Raw genomic sequence first — 22,788 nt, 5'->3', positions numbered from 1 at the left:
TCTCTCCACACGACACCAGAGAAACACTACAGAAGATTAAACATTGCCCCCCCATATTCCCTTTGAAAATATTTCGTAGATCATCTCCTTTGGGTTTACATGCACTTACTTTAGATAGATTCCATTAAAATTACTTGTTTGCACTTTTTAGGATATAATCATGTTCTAATCTTGTCTTTTCTGTCAACTGGATTGGATTTGGAGTGTTTAAAAAAGCCTTTCAGCAATCAAACATGGGTAGATACTTCCTTGTGCTGATTTTTACTTATTACTGATCTTATCCATCATTTAAAAGCATGCTTTGTTTCAATTGTTCGTAGCCTCATTACTAAGATCACTAAGATTTATTTTTAGATCACCCTGTTGTTACTTTTGCTAAAATTAGCAGATGAATAAGGATAGTAATAATAATAATGTCAATAATAACAATAATGATGTCAAAATAAAGTGTTCATTTGGCACTGGGCTCAGTTCTTTACGTATATTATTCTTTCCTTTACATATATTGTCATTACTCCTCTGTCCCTAGCACTAGAACATTGCAGGTACACAGTTGATGCTCAATAAATATTTCTCCCATGACTGAGATAGAAACAGGGTTGGGAAAGAGTGACCTGGGCCATGGTGGTGGGTGAAATGGCAAACAGCAAAGATGAGGTTTCAGGAGAGTGGAGACAGGTAGAGGATTCCAATAGCTAAGCACGGGCCAGTGAGTAGCGATTTCATGTGAGGCTGGTTAAACTTGCAAAAGTGGAGAGAGGAGATAATTGAATTCTTACAAAGACCTTATATTGTGTAGTTCTGTTTCAGGAATTTCCCTCTTGGGAGGAGTCCTTCTCCGGTTTTCCGAATTGCTTTGATCCAGTATTGTGTATATCAAGGGATTGTCTGCCTCTTTCGGTGTCATCCCCACTCCATCCCCATCCGTTCTCTGTCAGTTTCCAGGATCCAAGAACTCTTGCCTGTAGAACTTTGCTTTTCTCGCCATCTGGGTCTGGATTTAAACCCCGATATGTTCTTCCAAATCCTGTAACCTCCAGGTCAGCAGTGTTGCTTGCTGGGTCGACCCTGTTTCCTTTCTTTAGGAAGCAGCTCAGACACAGACTCAGTTTTATTCTAGGGTTGCACGATATAAGGTTTCAAATTTTCTACTTTCAAATCTTTCACGGGAACGGGGTTGGAGACAGATGGTTCGGGGGGGGGGGGGGGGGGTCTCCTCCTGGCTTCTTAGCCCTCTTCTGTCATAGGCTTCCCTACCGGAAACCCTGGCCTGAGGACTGGAATGAGTGCAGATATGAAATACTTGATGCCCCCTTGGGGGCAGGAGGGGGCGCGAGAAAGGATCCAGGCCCGGGAAGAACTCGGTTTAGGTTTGCAGCCAAGCCTGGGGCATTTGAAACAGTGTGTGTCACCTTGGAGATAGGACTGGCCTGCGTGCTCGGCTGCCATTGGCTGGGGGCCTCCGGGTTGGGGATAAGCCAGCGCCGAGGGGACAGCGCGCTAAGCGTGCGGCCCTGACAGGCGGCGGCAGCTCAGCTCAGCGGAGCAGATCGCGGCAGCGAAGGGCGGGCTTGTCTAGAGAACGTTGGCGGTTCCATGGAAACCCAGTGAGGCGGGCACCAGGCCGGGGGAACCCTGGCGGCCCCTGGGGAGGGGAAATGGCTGTCACCAAGACCTGGAAACCCGGCTGTGGGCCCTGAGGGAGCCGGGAAAGGGAGAGGGCGCCCTGGAGCTGCTGAGAGGCCTAGCAACGAACCCGGGGTCAGGGTCAGGGCTCAGAGCAGTGGGGCAGCCGGCGCAGGCAGGGACGCACGCGGGAATGGAGCCAGGGTGGCGCCAGTGGAGCACGAAGGGGACAGGTTGGTAGAGTGTAGTGTACTCCGAAAAGAAGCCAGTGTGTTTTTGTGTGAGTTGGGGGTGTAAGTCTAGAGGGGGGCATACCCCCATCCCCCAATATAGGGCGAAAATCTTCCCACTGCACGTGCTCTTCACAGATTCCCATTCTAGAGTCCAGGTAAAGCCACGAGGTAGTTTTGGGGCCCAAATCTAGAGTTCCTCCTTCAGAGGAGAGATTGCTCAGGTCCCTTGCCAACACCTCCCTTCCCGCCAAATTGGAGGTCCAATTGAGTTGGGGACAGAGTCTCCAAGGAGAGAAGGAAACCCTTATTCCATGACCCCGGCACCAGACCCTGCCCACTTGCCCGACTCCCCTCTTACCTTTGAAAACCTTTTTCTCTGCTTTGGTCCCGGAAATGCCACTCCAAGTCTCTAGTGTTAGGCATCGCAATGGCTTTTGGATGCTCAGGGCCCCAGGTTGTCCTCAGGGCACTAATGGCCAATGAAGAAGTCCTATGGCTGTGGCTAGAAATGCTAGGTGACTATGGCTTCACACTTCCTTCATTTCCTTTGCACCTCTTGGGGATGCTGTTTGATTTACTTCTTACCATTTGGTGGTTTCTCTTCTCCATCGTCCTGTGGTCCCGGCTCTGTTTTTCCTGCCCCTGTCCCTTACTCAGCTACTTCTGAGGGAAGCCTGGTGTATTGTGGACTGATTTGGTTTCAAAGGCTCTGCTTTTGAAGGAAAGAATTTCCTCTGGAGGCTTGGTTAGCTGTGTTCATGGGTGTGAGAGAATTGGACTGGAATTGTGAGAAAAATTCTAGATAGATTCTTGGGATGTATGGGTTCTGGATGAGTGTATGTCCTTAAGTCTCTGAAAGGCAAAGACCCTTGGTGAAGAGAAGAGAAGATGGGAGACGGCAGGGAGAAGAATAGAGACAAGGGGGAAAATGGGAGCAGCTTCAAGTGCTGGGGGCCTGAACCAATGATTTATGGAGTCATGGATCATTGGAGCTTGTTAGCAAGTTTTTAATTCATTTTCAAATTGAACCTCTAAGATAGGCGGTACTGATTACATTCCCTTTGTTTATAGCTGAGGAAAGTATTTGAAGCATGAGTTATTTGCCTAAAAAGACAAAATTGGGACTCAAGTCCAAGTTGAGCTCTCCTTACCTCTAGACCAGAAATTCCTAAACCTAGTTTTTGAATCAGAATTAACTGAGGCACTTTTGTAAAAAATACAGATTCTGGAGTCTTTCTCCAGAATTATGAATCCGGAGGGGTGGGCTCCAGAATCCATTTTTAACAAGCTGCTGTGAGAAATCTGTGCAGTTGGTTCTGCTCCAGTGCTGAAAACCAGAGTGTGAATGGAATCTGCTTTTTTGTGGGGTAGCTTGTCTTGTCCAGGCTTGAATTACCCCTGGCAATTCCATATGACAGGGCTCTGTGTGTGTCTGGGGATCCCGGAAAGAAGGGTCCAATTGAACTGACATGTAGACCTCCACTAGGAGTGTTCCTATGGCTCTCTTTGTCAATCAAAAAATTTAGCCCTTAGTATTTGTCTGAGGGAAGAGCTAGAGGGTGTCAGTCCAGAAGGAAATTGGATTTATTCCTTCCCCTCAGGTTAGTTAGTCTTAATTACGTTTTGAGTGTTCTGAGCAGGCAGGTATGGTACTAAGAAGGGTGGTAGTAGGAAGGTCTTAGTCCCTTTCTGAGTGTACTCCTGGGCCTGCCTCCTCAGGCCCTGCACTTTTGTTGTTGTTGAGTTCATAATAGTTTACATCATTGTAAAATTTCAGTTGTACTTATTTACTTATCTATCACTGTATGAGTGCTCCCCTTCACCCCCTGTTCCCTCCCCCAGGCCCCTTCCCCTGGTAACCATTGAACTGTTTTCTTTGTCCATGTGTTTTTTTATCTTCCACATATGAGTGAAATCATATGATGTTTTTCTTTCTCAGTCTGACATATTTCGCTTAACGTAATACCCTCCAGGTCCATCCATGTTGCTGTGAATAGGACGATTTTGTCTTTTTTATGGCGGAGTAGTATTCCATTCTATATATATATGTGCCACAACTTCTTTATTCAGTCATTGGTCAGTGGGTACTTGGGTTGCTTCCATGTTTTTGCTATTGTGAATGGTGCTACAATGAACATAGGGGTTCATAAGTCTCTTTGGATTATTGATTTCAAGTTCTTTGGATAGATACCCAGTAGTGGGAAACTTAGGTCATGTGGTATTTCTATTTTTAATTTCCATATTCTTTTCCATAGTGGCTGCACCAGATTGTATTCCTGCCAGCAGTGAATGAGGGTCCCCTTTTCTCCACAACGTCCCCAACCTTTTGTTTGTTTGTTTGTTTTAGTGATTATAGCCATCTTATCAGGTGTAAGGTGATATCTTAGTGTAGTTTTGATTTACATTTCCCTGATGATTACTGATGTTGAACATGTTTCCATGTGCCTATTGGCCATCTGTAGATCTTCTTTTGAAAAATGTGTGTTCATATCCTCTGCCCATTTTTTGGTCAAGCTGGGTTTTTTTTGTTGTTCAGTTCTGTGAGTTCCTTATATATTATGGAGATTATCACCCTTGTCGGATATATGATTTGCAAGTATTTTTTCCCACTTGGTGGATTGTCTTTTTGTTTTGATTCTAGTTTCCTTTGCCTTGCTGAAGGTATTTAGTCTGATGAAGTTCCACTTGTTTATTTTTTCCTTTGTTTCCCTTGTCTGAGAAGACATTGTATTTGAAAAGATCCTTTTAAGAGTGATGCCAAAGAATGTGCTACCTATATTTTCTTCCAGAAGTTTTATGGTTTCAAGTCTTACCTTCAAGTCTTTGATCTGTTTTGAGTTTATTTTTGTGCATGGTGTGAGATAATGGTGTACTTTCATTCTTCTGCATGTGGCTGTCCAATTTTCCCAACACCACTTATTGAAGAGACTATCTTTTCTCCATTGTATGTTCTTAGCACCTTTGTGGAAGATTAGCTGTCTGTAGTGTGTGGTTTATTTCTGGACTTTCAATTCTGTTCCATTGATCTGTGTGTATGTTTTTGTACCAGCACCATGCTGTTTTGATTACTATGGTTTTGTAGTACATTTTGAAGTCTGGGATTGCGATGCTTACAGCTTTGTTCTTTTTTCTCAGGATTTCTTTAGCTATTCTGGGTCTTTAGTTGCCCTATACGAATTTTAGAATTCTTTGCCCTATTTCTGTGAATAGTGTCATTGGGATTCTGATTGGGATTGCATTAAATCTGTAGATTGCTTTGGTAGTATGGACATTTTAATTATGTTTATTCTTCTGATCCATGTGCATTTAACATCCTTCCATTTCTTTATGTCGTCATTGATTTCTTCCAATGATGTCTTATAGTTTTCATTGTATAAGTCCTTCACCTCCTTGGTTAAATTTATTCCAGATATTTTGTTCTTTTTGTTGTGATTGTAAATGGAATTGTATTCGTGAGTTCTCTTCCTGTTGGTTCCTTATTAGAGTATAGAAATGCAACTGAGTTTTGCATGTTGATTTTGTACCTGCAACTTTACTGTGGTTGTTGATTATTTCTGATGGTTTTCCAATTGATTCTTTAGGGTTTTCTATATATAAGACCATATTGTCAGCAAACAGCAAGAATTTCACTTCTTCATTTCCTATTTGCATTCATTTTTTATTCTTTCTATTGCCTAATTTCTTTGGCCAAAACCTCCAGCACAATATTAAATAAGAATGGTGATAGTGGGTACCCTTGACTTGTTCCTGTTCTCAGAGGGAAGGTGTTCAGTTTTTCCCCATTGAATATGATGTTGGCTGTGGGTTTGTCATATACGGCCTTTATTATGTTGAGGTAATTTCCTTCTATCCTCATTTTGTTAAGAGATTTTTTTTTTTTATCATAAATGGCCATTGGATCTTATCAAATGCTTTTTCTGCATCTATTGAGACGATCATGTGGTTCTTTTTTTTTTTATTGAGTTAATGATAGGTTACAAGCTTGTGAAATTTCAGTTGTACATTAATGTTTGTCATTCGTGTTGTAGGTGCACCACTTCACCCTTTGTGCCCACCCCCCACCCCACCTTTCCCCTGGTATCCACTAAACTGTTCTCTTAGTCCACATTTTTAAATTCCTTATATGAGTGGAGTCATACACAGATTATTCTTCTCTAGCTGGCTTATTTCACTTAACATAATTCCCTCAAGGTCCATCCATGTTATTGCAATTGGAATGATTTTGTTCTGTTTTGCAGCTGAGTAGTATTCCATTGTATAAATGTACCACATCTTCTTTATCCATTCATCTGTTGTTGGGCACTTAGGTTGCTTCCACGTCTTGGCTATTGTAAATAATGCTGCAATGAACATTGGGGTACACAGGACTTTTGGGATTGCTGACTTCAAGCTCTTTGGATAGATAACCAGTAGTGGGATGGCTGGATCATATGGTAGTTCTATTTTTAATTTTTTGAGGAATCTCCATACTGTTTTCCATAGTGGCTGCACCAGTTTGCATTCCCACCAGCACTGTATGAGGGTTCCTTTTGCTCCACAACCTCTCCAACATTTGTTACTATTAGTTTTAGACATTTTTGTCATTCTAATGGGTGTAAGGTGATATCTTAGTGTAGTTTTGATTTACATTTCCGTGATGATCAGCGATGATGAGCATCTTTTCATGTGCCTATTGGCCATCCGTATGTCTTCTTTGGAGAAATGTCTGTTCATGTTTCCAGCCCATTTTTTGATTGGGTTGTTTGATTTTTTGTTGTTGAGTTGTGAGAGTTCTTTATATATTATGGATATTAAGCCTTTGTCAGATATATGACTTGCAAATATTTTTTCCCGGTTAGTGGGCTGTTTTTTTGTTTCAATACTGTTTTCATTTGCCTTGTAGAGGCTCTTTAGTCTGACGAAGTCCCATTTGTTTATTATTTCTATTGTTTCCCTTCTCTGAGAAGACATGGTGTCCGAAAAGATCCTTTTAATACTGATGTCAAAGAGTGTACTGCCTACGTTTTCTTCCAGAAGCCTTATGGTTTCAGGTCTCACCTTTAGGTCTTTGATCCATTTTGAGTTTATTTTGGTGAATGGTGAAAAAGAATCGTCAATCTTCATTCTTTTACATGTGGCTTTCCAGTTTTCCCAGCACCATTTGTTGAAAAGACTTCCTTTTCTCCATTGTATGCCCCCAGCTCCTTTGTCAAAGATAAGCTGTCCATAGATGTGTGGTTTTATTTCTGGGCTTTCAATTCTGTTCCATTGATCTGTGCACCTGTTTTTGTACCAGTACCATGCTGTTTTGATTACTGTAGCTTTGTAATATGTTTTGAAGTCAGGGATTGTGATGCCTCCCATTTTGTTCTTTTTTCTCAGGATTGCTTTAGAAATTCGGGGTCTTTTGTTGCCCCATATGAATTTTAGGATTCTTTGTTCTAATTCTGTAAAGAATGTCATTGGGATTCTGATTGGGATGGCGTTGAATCTGTAGATTGCTTTAGGTAGAACGGACATTTTAACTATGTTTATTCTTCCAATCCATGTACATGGAATGTCTTTCCATCTCCTTATGTCATCATCCAATTCTCTCAGAAAGGCCTTGTAACTTTCATTATGTAGGTCCTTCACTTCCTTATCTAAATTTACCCTGAGGTATTTTATTCTTTTTGTTGCGATCGTGAATGGTATTGTGTTCTTGAGTTCTTTTTCTGTTAGTTCGTTATTAGAATATAGAAATGCTACTGATTTATGCAAATTGATTTTGTACCCTGCAACTTTGCTGTAGTTGTTGATTACTTCTAAGAGTTTTCCAATGGATTCTTTGGGGTTTTCTACATATAAGATCATGTCGTCTGCAAACAGCAAGAGTTTCACTTCTTCCCTCCCTGTTTGGATTCCTTTTATTCCTTTTTCTTGCCTGATTGCTCTGGCCAGGACCTCCAGTACTATGTTAAATAAGAGTGGTGATAGAGGGCATCCTTGTCTCATTCCTATTTACAGGGGGATGGCGTTCTGTTTTTGCCCATTGAGTATGATGTTGGCTATGGGTTTGTCATACATGGCCTTTATTATGTTGAGGTAGTTTCCTTCTATGCCCATTTTGTTCAGAGTTTTTATCATAAATGGCCGTTGGATCTAGTCAAATGCCTTCTCTGCATCTACTGAGATGATCATGTGGTTTTTATTCCTCAGTTTGTTGATGTGGTGTATCATGTTGATTGATTTGCAGATGTTGAACCATCCCTGTGTCCCTGGTATGAATCCCACCTGATCCTGATGTATGATCCTTTTGATGAATTGCTGAATTCTGGTTGCCAAAATTTTGTTTAGAATTTTTGCATCTATGTTCATCAGTGATAATGGCCTGTAGTTCTCTTTTTTCGTGGTGTCCTTGTCAGGTTTTGGTATGAGCATGATGTTGGCCTCATAGAATGTGTTAGGAAGTGTTCCATCCTCCCTAATTATTTGGAATAGCTTGAAAAGGATAGGTATTAAATCCTCTCTGAAAGTTTGGTAGAATTCCCCAGGAAAGCCATCTGGTCCTGGGGTTTTATTCTTTGAGATGTTTTTGATTGCTGTTTCAATCTCTTTCCTTGTGATTGGTCTGTTCAAATTGTCTGCTTCTTCTTGAGTGAGCTTTGGGAGATTGTAGGAGTCCAAGAATTTATCCATTTCCTCTATCCATTCTGTGGGCATATAGTTTTTTGTAGTATTCTCTTATAATCCATTGTATTTCTGCAGAGTCTGTTGTTATTTCTCCTCTTTCATTTCTGATTTTGTTTATTTGAGCTTTCTCCCTTTTTTTCTTTGTAGGTCTGGCTAGGGGTTTGTCAATTTTATTTATCTTCTCAAAGAAGCAGCTCTTTGTGTCATTGATCCTTTCAACTGCCTTTTTCGTTTCAATAGTATTTCTTTCTGCTCTGATTTTTATTATTTCTCTCCTTCTGCTGACTTTGGGCTTTATTTGTTCTTTTTTCTCTAGTTCAGTTAGGTGTAGTTTAAGATTGCTTATTTGGGATTTTTTCTTGTTTGTTAAGATGTGCCTGTATTGCGAGGAATTTTCCTCTTAATACAGCTTTTGCTGTATCCCGTATGAGTTGGTATGGCATGTTATCATTTTCATTTGTTTCCAGGTATTTTTTGATTTCTTCAATGATCCATTGCTTGTTTAGTACTGTGTTATTTAGTCTCCACATCTTTGTGACTTTCTCAGCTTTTTTCTTATAATTAATTTCTAGCCTTATAGCATCATGATCGGAGAAGATGCTTGTTATTATTTCAATTTTTTAAAATTTGTAGAGGCTTGCCTTGTTTCCCAACATATGGTCTATCCTTGAGAATGTTCCGTGTGCACTTGAGAAGAATGTGTATCCAGCTGTTTTAGGATGAAGTGATCTATATATGTCTAGTAAGTCCTACTGTTTTAGTTTTTCATTTAGCTCTACTAGTTCCTTGTTGATTTTCTGTCTGGATGATCTGTCCATTGATGTGAGTGGGGTGTTGAGGTCCCCTACTATTATTGTGTTGTTTTTAACATCTTCCTTTAGGTCTGTTAATAGTTGCTTTATGAATCTTGGTGCTCCTGTGTTGGGTGCGTAGATATTTATATGCGTTATTTCTTCTTGATGAAGTGTCCCTTTGATCATTATATATTGCCCCTCTGTGTCTCTCTTTACCTGTCTTATTTTGAAATCCACTTGGTCTGATATAAGAATTGCAACACCTGCCTTTTTTTGCTTGCTATTAGCTTGAAGTATGGTCCTCCACCCCTTCACTCTGAGCCTGTGTTTGTCCTTGGGACTGAGGTGTATTTCCTGGAGGCAACAAATTGTTGGATCATGTTCTTTAATCCATTTTGCCACTCTGTGTCTTTTTATTGGAGAGTTCAATCCGTTTACATTGACAGTGATTATTGATGTGTGTGGACTTAATGCTGTCAATCTGTCGCTCATTATCTTGTTTTCCTGCGTTTCTTTTCCTGCGTGCTTTAGCCTACCCATTTAATACTGCAATTTCTTATGCTGTGTTTCTTAGATTTTTCCTTATTTATGTTTTGTGGCTCTGTTCTCTTTTTTAGTTTAGTGGCTACCCTGAAGTTTGTATTTAGAATCTCATGTATAATATAGTCTATTTTCTGGTGGTCTCTTACTTACTTGGCCTATACTGATTTAGACCCTTTGCTCTCCCCCTCCTAAATAATTATTTTCATTTCTTATTCCAACTCCCGTTATGAATTTGTAGTTAAGAGTGATAAGATCATCCTTGCTTTGGTAGTTTCCTTACCTTTACCCTAATGCTATAGTTGAATACTTGCTATCCTGTTCTGGTTCTATCCATTGGTCTCCCTAGTCTGTGGTTTGTGACCCCTTTCTCCCTGTTTTCTTTTTTCAGGTATGAGAGCCTTCTTGAGGATTTCTTGTAGTGGAGGGCTTTTAGTTACAAATTCCCTTAACTTTTGTTTGTCTGGAAAAGATTTAATTTCTCCCTCATATCTGAGGGAAATTCTTGCTGGATAGAGTATTCTTGGCTGAAGATTTTTATCTTTTAAAGCTTTGAGTATGTCACTCTATTCTCTCCTAGCTTGTAAGGTTTCTGTAGAGAAATCCACTGAAAGTCTGATAGGAGCTCCTTTGTAGGCAATTCTCTTCTTTCTTGCTTCCCTGAGTATTCTTTCTTTGTCTTTTCTTCTTGCCATTTGTACTACTATCTGCCTTGCAGTAGGTCTTTTTACATTGACAAATTTAGGAGATCTGAAAGCTTCCTCTACACACATTTCTCCATCAATCCCTAGATTTGGGAAGTTCTCTCTATAATTTCATGAAGCACACTTTCTGCTCCATTTTCCTTTTCCACGTTCTTGGGAATTCCTATGATCCTTAAGTTCTTACTCCTCATTGAATCCACTATCTCTTGGAGATTTTCCTCATTTTTTTACATTCTTAGTTCTCTTTCTTCCCCTGTCTGGAGCCATTCAGCCTGTCTATCTTCAATTATGTTAAGTTGCTCTTCTATGGTGTCTACACGGGTGTTCAGGGAATCAGTATTCTGTTTTATCTGGTCCATTGTGTTTTTCATCTCAAGTAATTCTGTTTGATTCTTCTTTATAATTTCAACCTCTTTTGTGAAGTAACTCCAGAACTCATTGGCTTATTTCTCTATCTTTCTCTCTACCTCATTGAGTTTTTTGATTATAACTGCTCTGAACTCATTATCACTTAGTTTACCTAATTCCAAGTCCTCAGGACTTAATTCTATGTTTTTATTGTTTTCCTTCTGGTCTGGGGCTTTTATAAATTGCTGGATGGTAGAGGAGCGGTTTTTTCGCATGGTGATAGAATTCGGTTGCAGTTACTGCCTGTCGCCAGTAGATGGCGATTCGAGAGCAGCGTGTTCTGAGCTCTCTGCCTTCGGGCAAGATGGCGGCGCCCAGTGCGCTTTTCCGTGAGGGAGGGGCTGCTCTTCTCACGCGCAGATCTGGATTCAGATCAGTTCTGTTCTCTGGTCTCCTGAGGCCCTGGGTTTATGGGGTTCCCGAAGCACGGAAGCTTTCCCCTGTCAGCGGGTTTCCACTGAATCAGCGGCAGGAGTCCTGGATGATTCCCCAGTCGCGCGGCTGCTCCCCCGCTCCTTCCCAGACCCACGCAGCAGGGATTGCAGACTCTAGGGGAAGGAGCCACGTTCTCTCCTACCCCATTCCAGCTCCTCCGAGGCTGTCAGCAAGGTCTCTGTTCTCCGCCTTTGGTATTGTAGGTCTCTAACGTGTTGGCATTAGATTTATTCTCTGAAATTCAGTTTTTCCAATCCTTTGTTGTATTTTGGAGGGGAGAGAATCCCGGGTCAGCTTACCCCACCATTTTGCTCCGCCCCTCTCCCGATCATGTGGTTCTTATTCCTCATTTTGTTAATATGGTGTATCACATTGATTGATTTGTAGGTGTTGAGCCATCCCTGTGTCCCTGGTATAAATCCCACTTGATCATGGTCTATGATCTTTTTGATGTATTGCTGTATGCGGGTTGCCAATATTTTGTTGAGGATTCTTGCATCTATGTTCATCAGCAATATTGGCCTGTAGTTTTCCTTTTTTGTGCTGTCCTTATCAGGCTTTGGTATCAGTGATTTTGGCCTTGTAGAATGTGTTAGGAAGCATTTTTTGGAATAGCTTGAGAAGGAAAGGTATTAAATCCTCTTTGATTGTTTGGTAGAATTCTCCAGGGAAGCCATCTGGTCCTGGACTTTTATTTTTTGGCATGTTTTTGATTACTGTTTCAATCTCTTTACTTGTGATTGGTCTATTCCGATTCTCTATTTCTTCCTGATTCAGCTTTGAGAGGTTGTAAGAGTCTAAGAATTTATCCATTTCTTCTAGATTGTCCAATTTGTTGCATATAGCTTTTCGTAGTATTCTCTTATAATACTTTGTATTTCTGTGGTATCCATTGTAATTTCTCCTCTTTCATTTCTAATTTCATTTATCTGAGCTCTCTCTCTTTTTTTCTTTGTAAGTCTCGCTGGGGGTTTTTCAATTTTGTTTATCTTCTCAATGAACCAGTTCTTTGTTTCATTGATCCTTTCTACTGCCTTTTTTGTTTCAATTGCATTTATTTCTGCTCTGATGTTTATAATTTCCCTCCTTCTACTGATTTGGGGTTTTGTTTGTTCTTCTTTTTCTAATTCAGTTAGGTGTAGTTTGAGATTGCTTACTTGGGATTTTTCTTGTTTATTAAGGTGACCCTGTATTGTGATTAATTTCCCTCTTAGTACCACTTTTGCTGCATCCCATATGAGTTGGTATGATATGTTTTCATTTTCATTTGTCTTCAGATAGTTTTTGATTTCTCCTTAATTTCTTCAATGATCCATTGATTGTTCAGTAGCATGTTGTTTAGGCTCCACATCTTTATCCCTTTCTCAGCTTTTTTCTTGTGGTTAATTTCTAGCTTCATAGCATTGTGGTTAGAAAAGATGCTTGTTCTTATTTCCATCTTGTTAAATTTATTGAGGCTTGCCTTGTTTCCCAACATATGGTCTATGCTTGAGAATGTTCCCTGTGCACTTGAGAAGAATGTATATTCTGTTGTTTTTAGATGGAGTGTTCTATATACATCTATTAAGTCCATCTGTTCTAGTTTTTCACTTAATTCTACTGTTTTCTTGTTGACTTTCTGCTGTCCATTGACATGAGTGGAGTGTTGAGGTCCCCTACTATTACTGTGTTATTGTTAATGACTCCTTTAGGTTTGTTAATAGTTGCTTAATGTACTTTGGTGCTCCTGTGTTTGGTGCATGGGTATTTATAAGTGTTATGTCTTCTTGGTGGAGTGTCCCTTTGATCATTATATACTGTCCCTCTTTGTCTTTCTTTACCTGTCTTATCTTGAAGTCTACTTTGTCAGCTATAAGTATTATAACACCAGCTTTCTTTTGTTTGTCATTAGCTTGGAGTATCATCTTCCAACTCTTCACTCTGAGCCCATGTTTGTCATTGGAGCTAAGATGTGTTTCCTGGAGGCAGCATATTGTTGTGTCTTGTTTTTTAATCCATCTCACCACTTGGTGTCTTTTTATTGGGGAATTCAATTCATTTACATTTAAAGTGATTATTGATAAATGAGGGCTTAATGCTGCTATTTTATTGCTCATTTTCTGGTTCTCCTGCATTTCCTTTGTTTCTTATTCCTTGTGTTTCAGACTACCAATTCAGTTATGTAGTTTTTTATGCTAGATTTCTTAGTGTTCTGCTTATTTATTATTTGTGTCTCTGTTCTGTTTTTTTGTTTAGTGGTTAACATGAGATTTGTATGCAAAATCTCATAGATATGATAGACCATTTTCTGATGACCTCTTTTTTCCTTATACTAAACCAATTCAGTCCCTTTCCTCATCCCCTCCTATGTTGTTTTTGTCACATCTTATTCCACCTTGTGTTGTGAGCTTGTGGTTAAAATCACAAGATTATCTTTGTTTTTGGTGTTTTCCTTCCCTTTATCTTTAATGTTATCTTGAATATTTACTAACCTGTTCTGATGGATAGCTACAATTTACTGATTTTGTCTACCTATGTATCTCCTTACTCTGGGCTTTGTAATCCCTTTCTTCCCTCTCTTTTTGCAGGTATGAGGGCCTTCTTGATGATTTCTTGTGTGTGTGTGTGGGGGGTGGGGTCTTGTGGCTATGAACTCCCTTAGCTTTTGTTTGTCTGGGGAAGCTTTTATTTCTTCTTCATATCTGAAGGATATTTTCGCTGGATAGAGTTTTTGGCTGAAACTTTCTATCTTTCAAATATTTGAATACATCATTCCACTCTCTCCTAGCCTGTGAGGTTTCTGCTGAGAAATCTCCTGAAAGCCCAGTAAGGGTTCCTTTGTAAGTTATTGTTTTCTGCCTTGCTGCCCTTAGTATTTTTTCTTTGTCATTGACTTTGCCAGCTTGACTACTATATGCCTTGCAGTAGGTCTTTTTACATTGACATAGTTAGGAGATCTCAGTCTCTTCCACGTAGATTTCTATCTCCTTCCCCAGGGAAATTCTCTGCCATTATTTCTTTGAACAAGCTTTCTGCTCCATTTTCCTTCTCTTCTCCTTCTTGTATACCTATAATTCTTATGTTGCATTTCCTAATTGAGTCGAATATTTCTTGGAGACTTTCTTCATTTCTTTTTAATCTTAGTTCTCTCTCCTCCTCCATCTAGAGCAATTCTATATTTCTGTCCTCAATGTTGCTTATTCATTCCTCTATGATATCAACTCTAGCATTCACGGAATCCATATTTTGTTGTATCTCATCCATTGTGTTTTATTTTTTTTGAGGAAGTTTAGCCCCGAGCTAACATCTGCTGCCAATCCTCCTCTTTTCTCTGAGGAAGACTGGCCCTGAGCTAACATCTGTGCCCATCTTCCTCTACTTTATATGTGGGACGCCTACCACAGCATGGCTTGCCAAGCAGTGCCATGTATGCACCCAGGATCCAAACCAGTGAACCCCGGGCCACTGAAGCAGAACGTGTGCACTTAACTTTGTGCCACTGGGCCAGCCCCTCATTGGTTGTGTTTTTCATCTCTGATATTTCGGATTATTTCTTCTTTATACTTTCAATCTCTTTTGCAAAGTAGCTCCTGAACTCATTGAATTGTCTCTGCATTCTCTTTTAACTTGAGTTTTTTGATGATAGGTATTTTGAATTTTCTGTCACTTAGATTATATATTTCTGTCTCTTCAGGATTGTTGTCTGGGTACTTGTCATTTTTCTTCTGGTCTGGATATTTAATGTATTTTTTCATACTGTTAAACAACGTGGCTTTGTTCTTCTGCATTGTGGTATTATTTGATTGCCATTTCCACCTATTGCCACTGGGTGGAGGTCAAGAGCTGCATATTCTGAGCCTTCTGGTTTCTGCTGGGATGGCAGGTGCTGGACTCAGGTGCTGGGCAGAGGGGAGGGGTGTTTTCTTTCTTCTGCATACTCTCTGGGGCTTCTTGTTCTGCCCTTGCTATCTGCTCTCCTAAGAGGTTGACTTGATGAAGTCACTCCCGTGATGGCTAGTTAACTCTGTAGGGGGTTTTCCCCTGGACTGTGAGGGACCTTGGGGATCTATGATGTTCCCATGAAAAGGTGCCCCAAGCCTCTTTCCTCTCTTTGACCATGCACAATCCCTGGATCACTGTCCTTTGGGGAGGGAGTGAAGCTTTCTCTTATCCCATTCCACCTTCTGACATATGGCTGCATGGGTGTCTCAGATGTCTTTTATACTGTGTGGATGTCCTTTGTTGGAATATGAATGTTGTTTTCATGGTATTATAGAGGGAGAGTTCACCAGGAGAGCTCACTCTGTCATGATGCTGTCATCACTCGTTAGGCCCAGCACTTTTACCCTCCTTGATTTGGTTATTTCACTGTTTTTCTTTGTAGGCTCGATGATCCCTTCCTCTAAATCTTTGTAATAAGGAGAGCTATTAAACCTGCCAGTGGTAGCAGAACTGGAGTTGGGGCTGGTGGTGGAGACATAGAAATCATTAACTTTTGCCAGGAATGAGGAGTGCATTTCATGTCAGAATTTTAGCAAGTCTGACTCAGAAAGAGGAGTGAGTGGGTGGGTGAGCTTAATGTGGCATCTCCTCTGGGGCAGTTCTTTGGCCAGCTACTCTGTCCCCTGCCACCTCGGTACATCTCCCAGCCTCTGTACATGGAGGGTCATTACTCTGTGACACCCTTGGGATGGGAGTGAAACTCACCTTGATTTTCCTTTTTTCCTAGATTCACATATGAAGATTATCAGACCACCACACAGTGGCTTCTGTCCCACACCAAGCACCGCCCTCAAGTGGCAGTGATCTGCGGTTCTGGGTTAGGAGGTCTGACTAATCAGTTAACTCAGGCCCAGAGCTTTGACTACAGTGAGATACCAAACTTTCCCCGAAGTACAGGTACTGGTCAGGAGAGGGAGGGATGGGACTGAGGGATGTTGATGGGATTCTGATGGGAGGGCAATGCTTCCATGCCTGGAGCTGGTTATCCTCTATAGCATTTGACTGGAGACAACTGTTGTGAGGGAGGACAAAGGACCCCCAGGTATCAGAATGACTTTAGAAGGAAAGTTCCGTATTAGGAATTTCAGAATAAACACACATGTCTTTGTTGGGATACTATATGATGACGTGTTTCCTAGGCTTGAATAATTCAGAGCTCCTTAAAGCTCTTCAACACCTCGCCCAATGCTCCCCCATATACCATGGTCACCACAGAGTCACACACACACCCTTCTCTCATTTCTTTCAGTCTGCAGCATTAATGGAAAAATAAGTGCCTGTAACCACCCAGGACAAGATCAGGCCATCCCTGTTCTGTGTCTTCCTGCCATTCCCAATCTCCGAGCGCTAGCTCCAGTCTTAGGATAAGGTACATGCTGGTGCACAGCAACAAATGAGCAGGCTGCCATGTTCTTGCAGACAAATACACAGAAAATATGTGAATACACAGGACCTGATTCACACTGACCTTTGGAGGGGGGAAGAAGCAGATGTCCACTGTGCACAATGGAGCTCTGAGGGATTGGAGGATAGTGTATCCAGCATCCTAATAGCAGCCAGAAAGTTCTAAGGCTAAGGCTTAGAAAGGGCCAGGTGAAATAGGAACAAAGATAGTTTGTTTGGTTTACTGATTAATTTCTCAGAACACTAACTTCTCTTGGCTTACTTATAAATTTTTTAACTTCCTACCTTCTTTTCCCTGGAGGGTTATGACTTTTCACAGATATCTTTCAAGTCTTTTGCAGCAAGACTGGGGGACTAGAGTGGGAAGTTGGAATGGGGGATGGAGAAGGAAAAATTAAAAAGAGAGAGGAAGGGCAAAGTTTTCTAAGGGAGATAGTAGTGGCATTGGCTCTACCTGCCACTCATACCCCCAGTGAGAAGGGGATTGCACTTAATGATAAGTGGATTAATTTTTAAATTTTATCAACCTGTTTTTTATACTCCACTTGAGTTTTCAATCTCTATCACTTCTGCTCTTTTACTGGTTTTTTTTTTTTTTTAAATAAGCTCCTATATCTTTGTGTCTCCATCAACTCTTCCGCTTAGTTTTGGTCCCTCTCTCAGACCATCCATGCTCTAAGGAATACGTTGGCCATGTCCATTAGAGGTGACATGCCAAATAAGGGAAATGGTAATCATGGTTATGAGGTCTGGGTGGGAGTTATCTTTGCACTCCCATCCCCTGCTGCCCCATCCTGGGCATGTGCTCCCACAAGACTGTTTTGTGGGTCTAATGGAGGAGACTTGTATGGATCCAAACTCTGCCCATTTCCCCTTGTTCGGTAGCCTCTTTAGAAAGCTAGAATATGCCTTGAGTTCCCTGTCAGGAGTGAGGAAGCATATAGTTAGGGTAATAAGTAAGAATGTACACTTTGAGAATTTTGAAAATTTGGAAAAGAGTTCTATAATTACTGCATTCACTGTATTCATTGTTACCCCTTTATTCTATTTTTCACTCCTATTCTCTCACATTATAGCTTTCTCATTCTTTTGAAATTTCTTTAAAAAGCTTTCCCGGGGCCGGCCCCATGGCTGAGTGGTTAAGTTTGCATGCTCCACTTTAGCAGCCCAGCATTTCACCAGTTCGAGTCCTGGGCACAGACATGGCACCGCTCATCAAGCCATGCTGAGGGCGGCATCCCACATGCCACAACTAGAAGGACCCACAACTAAAAATACACAACTATGTACCCAGGGGCTTTGGGGAGAAAAAGGAAAAATAAAATCTTTTTTTTTTTTTTTTTGAGGAAGATTAGCCCTGAGCTAACTCCTGCCAATCCTCCTCTTTTTGCTGAGGAAGACTGGCGATGCGCTAACATCCGTGCTCATCTTTCTCCACTTTATATGTGGGACGCCTGCCACATCATGGCTTGCCAAGCGGTGCCATGTCTGCACCCGGGATCCAAAGAGGCAAAGCCCGGGCTGCCAAAGCAGAACGTGCAAACTTAACCACTGTGCCACCGGGCCAGTCCCCCCCAAAATAAAATCTTTAAATAAAGAAAAAAAGCCTTCCCTTCCTTGGAGGTATATGAATATTGAACATCCTTACCTCCATAGCTCCTAATCTCAGGATGTATTTATATAATTTTTTGTCAATTTATGATTAATTTCTGTCTCCTCTACTCGACTTAAACTTTCTGAAAGCAGAGATGATAACGTCTTCTTTTGCTTCCTTATGACCTCATGTTGAGCACAATGAGTTGCCTCACAGTAGGTGTTCATGGATATGTGTTGTATGAAAGCATCATCCCATTCGTTTCCCTTTCTTGTTTGTATACAGTGCCAGGCCATGCTGGTCGACTGGTGTTTGGGTTCCTGAACGGCAAAGCCTGTGTGATGATGCAGGGCAGGTTCCACATGTATGAAGGCTACCCGCTCTGGAAGGTGAATCAGGGGCATCAGCCTAGATGAATCTGGAAGAAGGGAGAGAGCCGTCTCTCCTATTCTATTACCTAGCTACCTGGTGTAGGTAATTTTTGGTCCCCTCCTTTCTCTTTCATGACGTAGATCACGCAGGTCTGTGTGGTGGATTGGCGAAATTTTAAAGAACAGTTTATGATCTTTTATCTTTTGCATTGAAGGTGACCTTCCCAGTGAGGGTTTTCCATCTTCTAGGTGTGGACACCCTTGTGGTCACCAATGCAGCTGGAGGGCTCAACTCCAGGTTTGAGGCTGGAGATATCATGCTGATCCGTGATCACATCAACCTGCCTGGTTTCTCTGGTCAGAACCCTCTCATAGGTCCCAATGATGAAAGGTACAGATCTTGCTCCTTTGGTTATAGATGGATGGGTTGTAAGGAGTTGCCTGGAACTTAAGAGAAATCTCATTGTATTCCATTAATCTGAGATAATCCAACCTGTGCCCTAGGTTTGGAGTTCGTTTCCCTGCCATGTCTGATGCCTATGACCGGGATATGAGGCAGAAGGCTCACATTGCCTGGAAACAAATGGGGGAGAAGAGAGAGCTACAGGAAGGCACTTACGTGATGGTGGCAGGCCCCAACTTTGAGACTGTGGCTGAGTGTCGTCTGCTGCAGAAGCTGGGGGCGGATGCTGTTGGTGAGAAGGGGAATGTGGCTCTAGGCTTGAAGAGGGAGGGATCTGGTAGAATAAGGAAGGCAAGAAGTACGAGATTGTAGAGCTGATGGTAGATTGAGAGAGGATCTGACTTGAAGATTGAATGAAATTGATTCCTGGAAAGATACTAAGGTAGTGAGGTTTGGTGTGTTGGGACAACAAACCTCCCCACCCAGCATCAAAGGCTTTAACAGCTGTAATGCTTCTAACTTATCCAGGATTTGATAACTGTTTCTAAGGATTATTCTCACAAATATCATCATAGCCACCTTCTGTACCTTGGCCAGAAGACAGAACTGCATGATTAAAACTGACTTCAAAATTGCCATAGACAAGGGCTGGCTCCATTGCCTAGTGGTTTAGATCAGTGCTCTCCACTTCAGCGGCCCAGGTAGGCACGCCCCTACACATTCGTTGACAGCCATGACATTGCAGTAACCCAAATACAAAATAGAAGAAGATTGGCATGAATGTTAGTTCAGGGCAAATCTTCTTCAAGCAAAAAAGAGGAAGATTGGCAACAGATGTTAGCTTAGGGTGAATCTTCCTCAGCAAAAAGAAACAAACGATATTTTGTCACAGACAGATACAGAAATAAAGTATTGCAATGGTAATATTTATAAGAAAAGTGTAAGGCCCTCTGAGGCTCCACTCCTTTAAACAGTACAGAACAACCTAAGCTCAACTCTAATTTAGCTGTTTCTTTGGATTTTTTTTTGAGATGTTAAATTGTCAGTGAGGTGATGAATAGCGGTTAGGCCAAAGGATGAGGAAAAGAGTCACTTGAGGATCCTGAGAGTTGGTGTCCCTCTTTCTCCCCATCAGGCTCGAGCACAGTTCCAGAAGTTATAGTTGCAAGGCACTGTGGACTTCGAGTCTTTGGCTTCTCCCTCATCACTAACAAGGTCGTTACGGATTATGAAAGCCTGGAGAAGACCACTCACGAGGAAGTCCTAGAGGCCGGGAGACAAGCGGCACAGAAACTGGAAAAGTTTGTCTCCATCCTTATGGCTGGCATTCCACAGCCTGGCTGTGCCAATTAACCGGGCCTGGAGTGGTCTGGCTTCTCCCTTATGGGATCTAGGTAGCTGCTACCTGCTTTGGCCCCTTGGTGGGTCATGTGCCTCAGCCCTTAGGTAGTAGCAGACAAGAAAGGAAGAACCACATCCTTCTCCTCCCCACTTTCCCATCAGAACTTTCTGGTGCCAATTCTTCTTTTGCTCCATTGTTTTCTAAACAGTTCTTGTCCAAGAGTTGGAGCACAGGCCTACCATGTATCCATGGATATCCCCAGGATGTGACTTAGGCCATTGAACTTGCTACAGTAGCTTCTCTAGTGTCTTGAGGTGATGCTCTCACATTCCTGAGAGCTCAGTTCTGAGTCCCCTAAAGCAGTAGATAATACACAAGGGCCAGCCTTATGTCTCTTGGACTTTAATGCTGTCATCCTTTGAGAATACAGAAAAAGATAAAATAATTTCTTCACTTTTGTGCAATTTGTTGTAAGGCTGTGTCACAGGCCAAGGGGAGTATGAAAGGCCTTGAGACCACATATCTTTTGTGACTATCTGCTTCTCAGAGAAGTAGCTAAGCACTGAGATGAGGTTGTATGTGAATGCAGGAAAGAGGAAGGAAAGGCAAAGTGATGACAGATAAATATCTTAGATGAGATGAGGATGGAAGGGCTAGCTTCTGGCAGATGAAGGCCTCTTCGTCACATGAGTCTGCTCTGTCCCTTGCCTTATGATCACCTCCTGTCTACTTTCTCATCAATATCAGCCCCCATTAACTAGTCTTGAAACTGAGGATGAAAGACTTCAAATTTCCCTGGATTCAGATGAAACCTGTACCCACAAGGTTAACATGGGAAACAGAGTAACCAAAGTTTCTGAGCTTGCCTGGAAGAATACCAGGAGGACCACTGATAAGACAGTAGCTTCCTGACAGCCCTCCACCTGACTAAGCCTCATGCAGGAGCATTGAGAAGCTATAATGACCGATTGTAAGCTTCACATGTCATAGACTAAAGATCCACCACAGGCAACACGTGGAACCCTTTGGGATTTGGACAGGTCTCCTGTGAAGACGTATGAAGGACAGCTGCCCCTACGCAGAGGACTCTTAGTACTTCAGCCCCCCAAGGCCATATGTTCCCCTCATCTTATTCTCAAGATACGCTTTGGAAAAACTGTTTAAACTGCATGTTGGCAAGCTGATCTGTAACTGGTAGAAAGAATAGCTTGTTAGTAGAAAATTTGTGTCCTCTGCTCAAACTGTTCCCTCTGTCCGAGATAAGAAAGGCACTGAGGTTTTCTTAGGTTGCTCAGGAATGTTGCACTCAGGAGATCTGCTACGGTGAGGCACCCAACTTTCTGTGGTCATCCATCGCCTGACATTTCTGAGCCCCCTCCCCAACTCCATTTGCTTTATATAAGTCATTTCCAAATCAGCTCCCTTTTAACACGGGTGTTTTTTAGGATGATAGTCAGCTCTCTGCCAATTTGCTAGTTTATCGCTTATTAAAGTTCTTTCTCTACCATAGCCTGCTTGACCTTTTATCTCGGGGAGTGTAGATCGAGCCCTTGCTCTGTATCAATCTCAGCTTCTGTTCATAGTCGCCACTTCCTTGTTAAGCCTTCATTATATTTCCTCTTGATTTCCTTCTCTTTGCTACTCGACATGTCACCAGCCACGGACTCTAACCCACTTCCCTTGTCTTGCCTAAAGTCTAACCTTTTTTTGTGTTTGACCTAATTCTCTTGTCTTTTTGAAAGCTACTGATATTCCCTTCTCTAATGACTTTGGAGTCTTGAGCTTTGTGGTTTCAGCTATGCTCCAGAAGAAGCTCGAAGTGCCAACAGCCCTAGACCCATCCACTCTGAACCAGTCCAGACCTCAACCACAAGAATGACAACTGTGCAGACAGAGAATTGTACTAAAATAAACTGCCCTCATTAACATCCTAAATTCTCCTCCTCTGGGAGGGGCGAAGTAGCGCTTTTTAGATCATGCTATTTATATAAAAGCGTGATTTCAGGGGCTGGCCCTTTGGCCGAGTGGTTAAGTTTGTGCCCTCTGCTTTGGCGGACCAGGGTTTTACTGGTTCGGATCCTAGGCGAGGACATGGCATCTCTCATCAAGCCATTCTGAGGTAGCGTCCCACATAGCAGAGCCAGAAAGACTTACAACTAGAATATACAACTATGTACCGGGGGGCTTTGGGGAGAAGAAAAGAAAAACAAAGAAGATTGGCAACAGATGTTAGCTCAGGTGTCAATCTATAAAAACAAAACAAAACACAGAAAGCATGATTTCAAACCATGCGTGTGCAAAC

The 22,788-nt window shown here is 41.8% G+C and overlaps 1 protein-coding gene across 1 annotated transcript; it reads left to right on the top strand.

Annotated features, from left to right (window-relative positions):
• The first annotated feature begins 1,482 nt into the window (after window positions 1–1,482).
• Window positions 1,483–21,990, top strand: LOC124234663 (purine nucleoside phosphorylase-like). The gene is made up of 6 exons (XM_046651992.1): window positions 1,483–1,607; window positions 16,100–16,269; window positions 18,656–18,759; window positions 18,957–19,132; window positions 19,246–19,436; window positions 20,280–21,990. The coding sequence occupies exons 1-6, from the start codon at window positions 1,597–1,599 to the stop codon at window positions 20,495–20,497; spliced, it is 870 nt and encodes a 289-aa protein (XP_046507948.1). The 5' UTR covers window positions 1,483–1,596; the 3' UTR covers window positions 20,498–21,990.
• Window positions 21,991–22,788: the final 798 nt, after the last annotated feature.

Source organism: Equus quagga, chromosome 2, assembly GCF_021613505.1.
Source record: "Equus quagga isolate Etosha38 chromosome 2, UCLA_HA_Equagga_1.0, whole genome shotgun sequence".
Taxonomy (NCBI): domain Eukaryota; kingdom Metazoa; phylum Chordata; class Mammalia; order Perissodactyla; family Equidae; genus Equus; species Equus quagga.
The sequence above is the reverse complement of the archived record's forward strand: the minus strand, read 5'-3'. Positions and strand labels throughout refer to the sequence as shown.

What these genes read in the sequence shown, in the direction of transcription:
- LOC124234663 (XM_046651992.1), top strand. An exon ending in AAGGCTACCCGCTCTGGAAG is followed by an intron (nt 18,760 to 18,956) that starts GTGAATCAGGGG and finishes TTTGCATTGAAG; the next exon opens with GTGACCTTCCCAGTGAGGGT. An exon ending in GCTGGGGGCGGATGCTGTTG is followed by an intron (nt 19,437 to 20,279) that starts GTGAGAAGGGGA and finishes TCTCCCCATCAG; the next exon opens with GCTCGAGCACAGTTCCAGAA.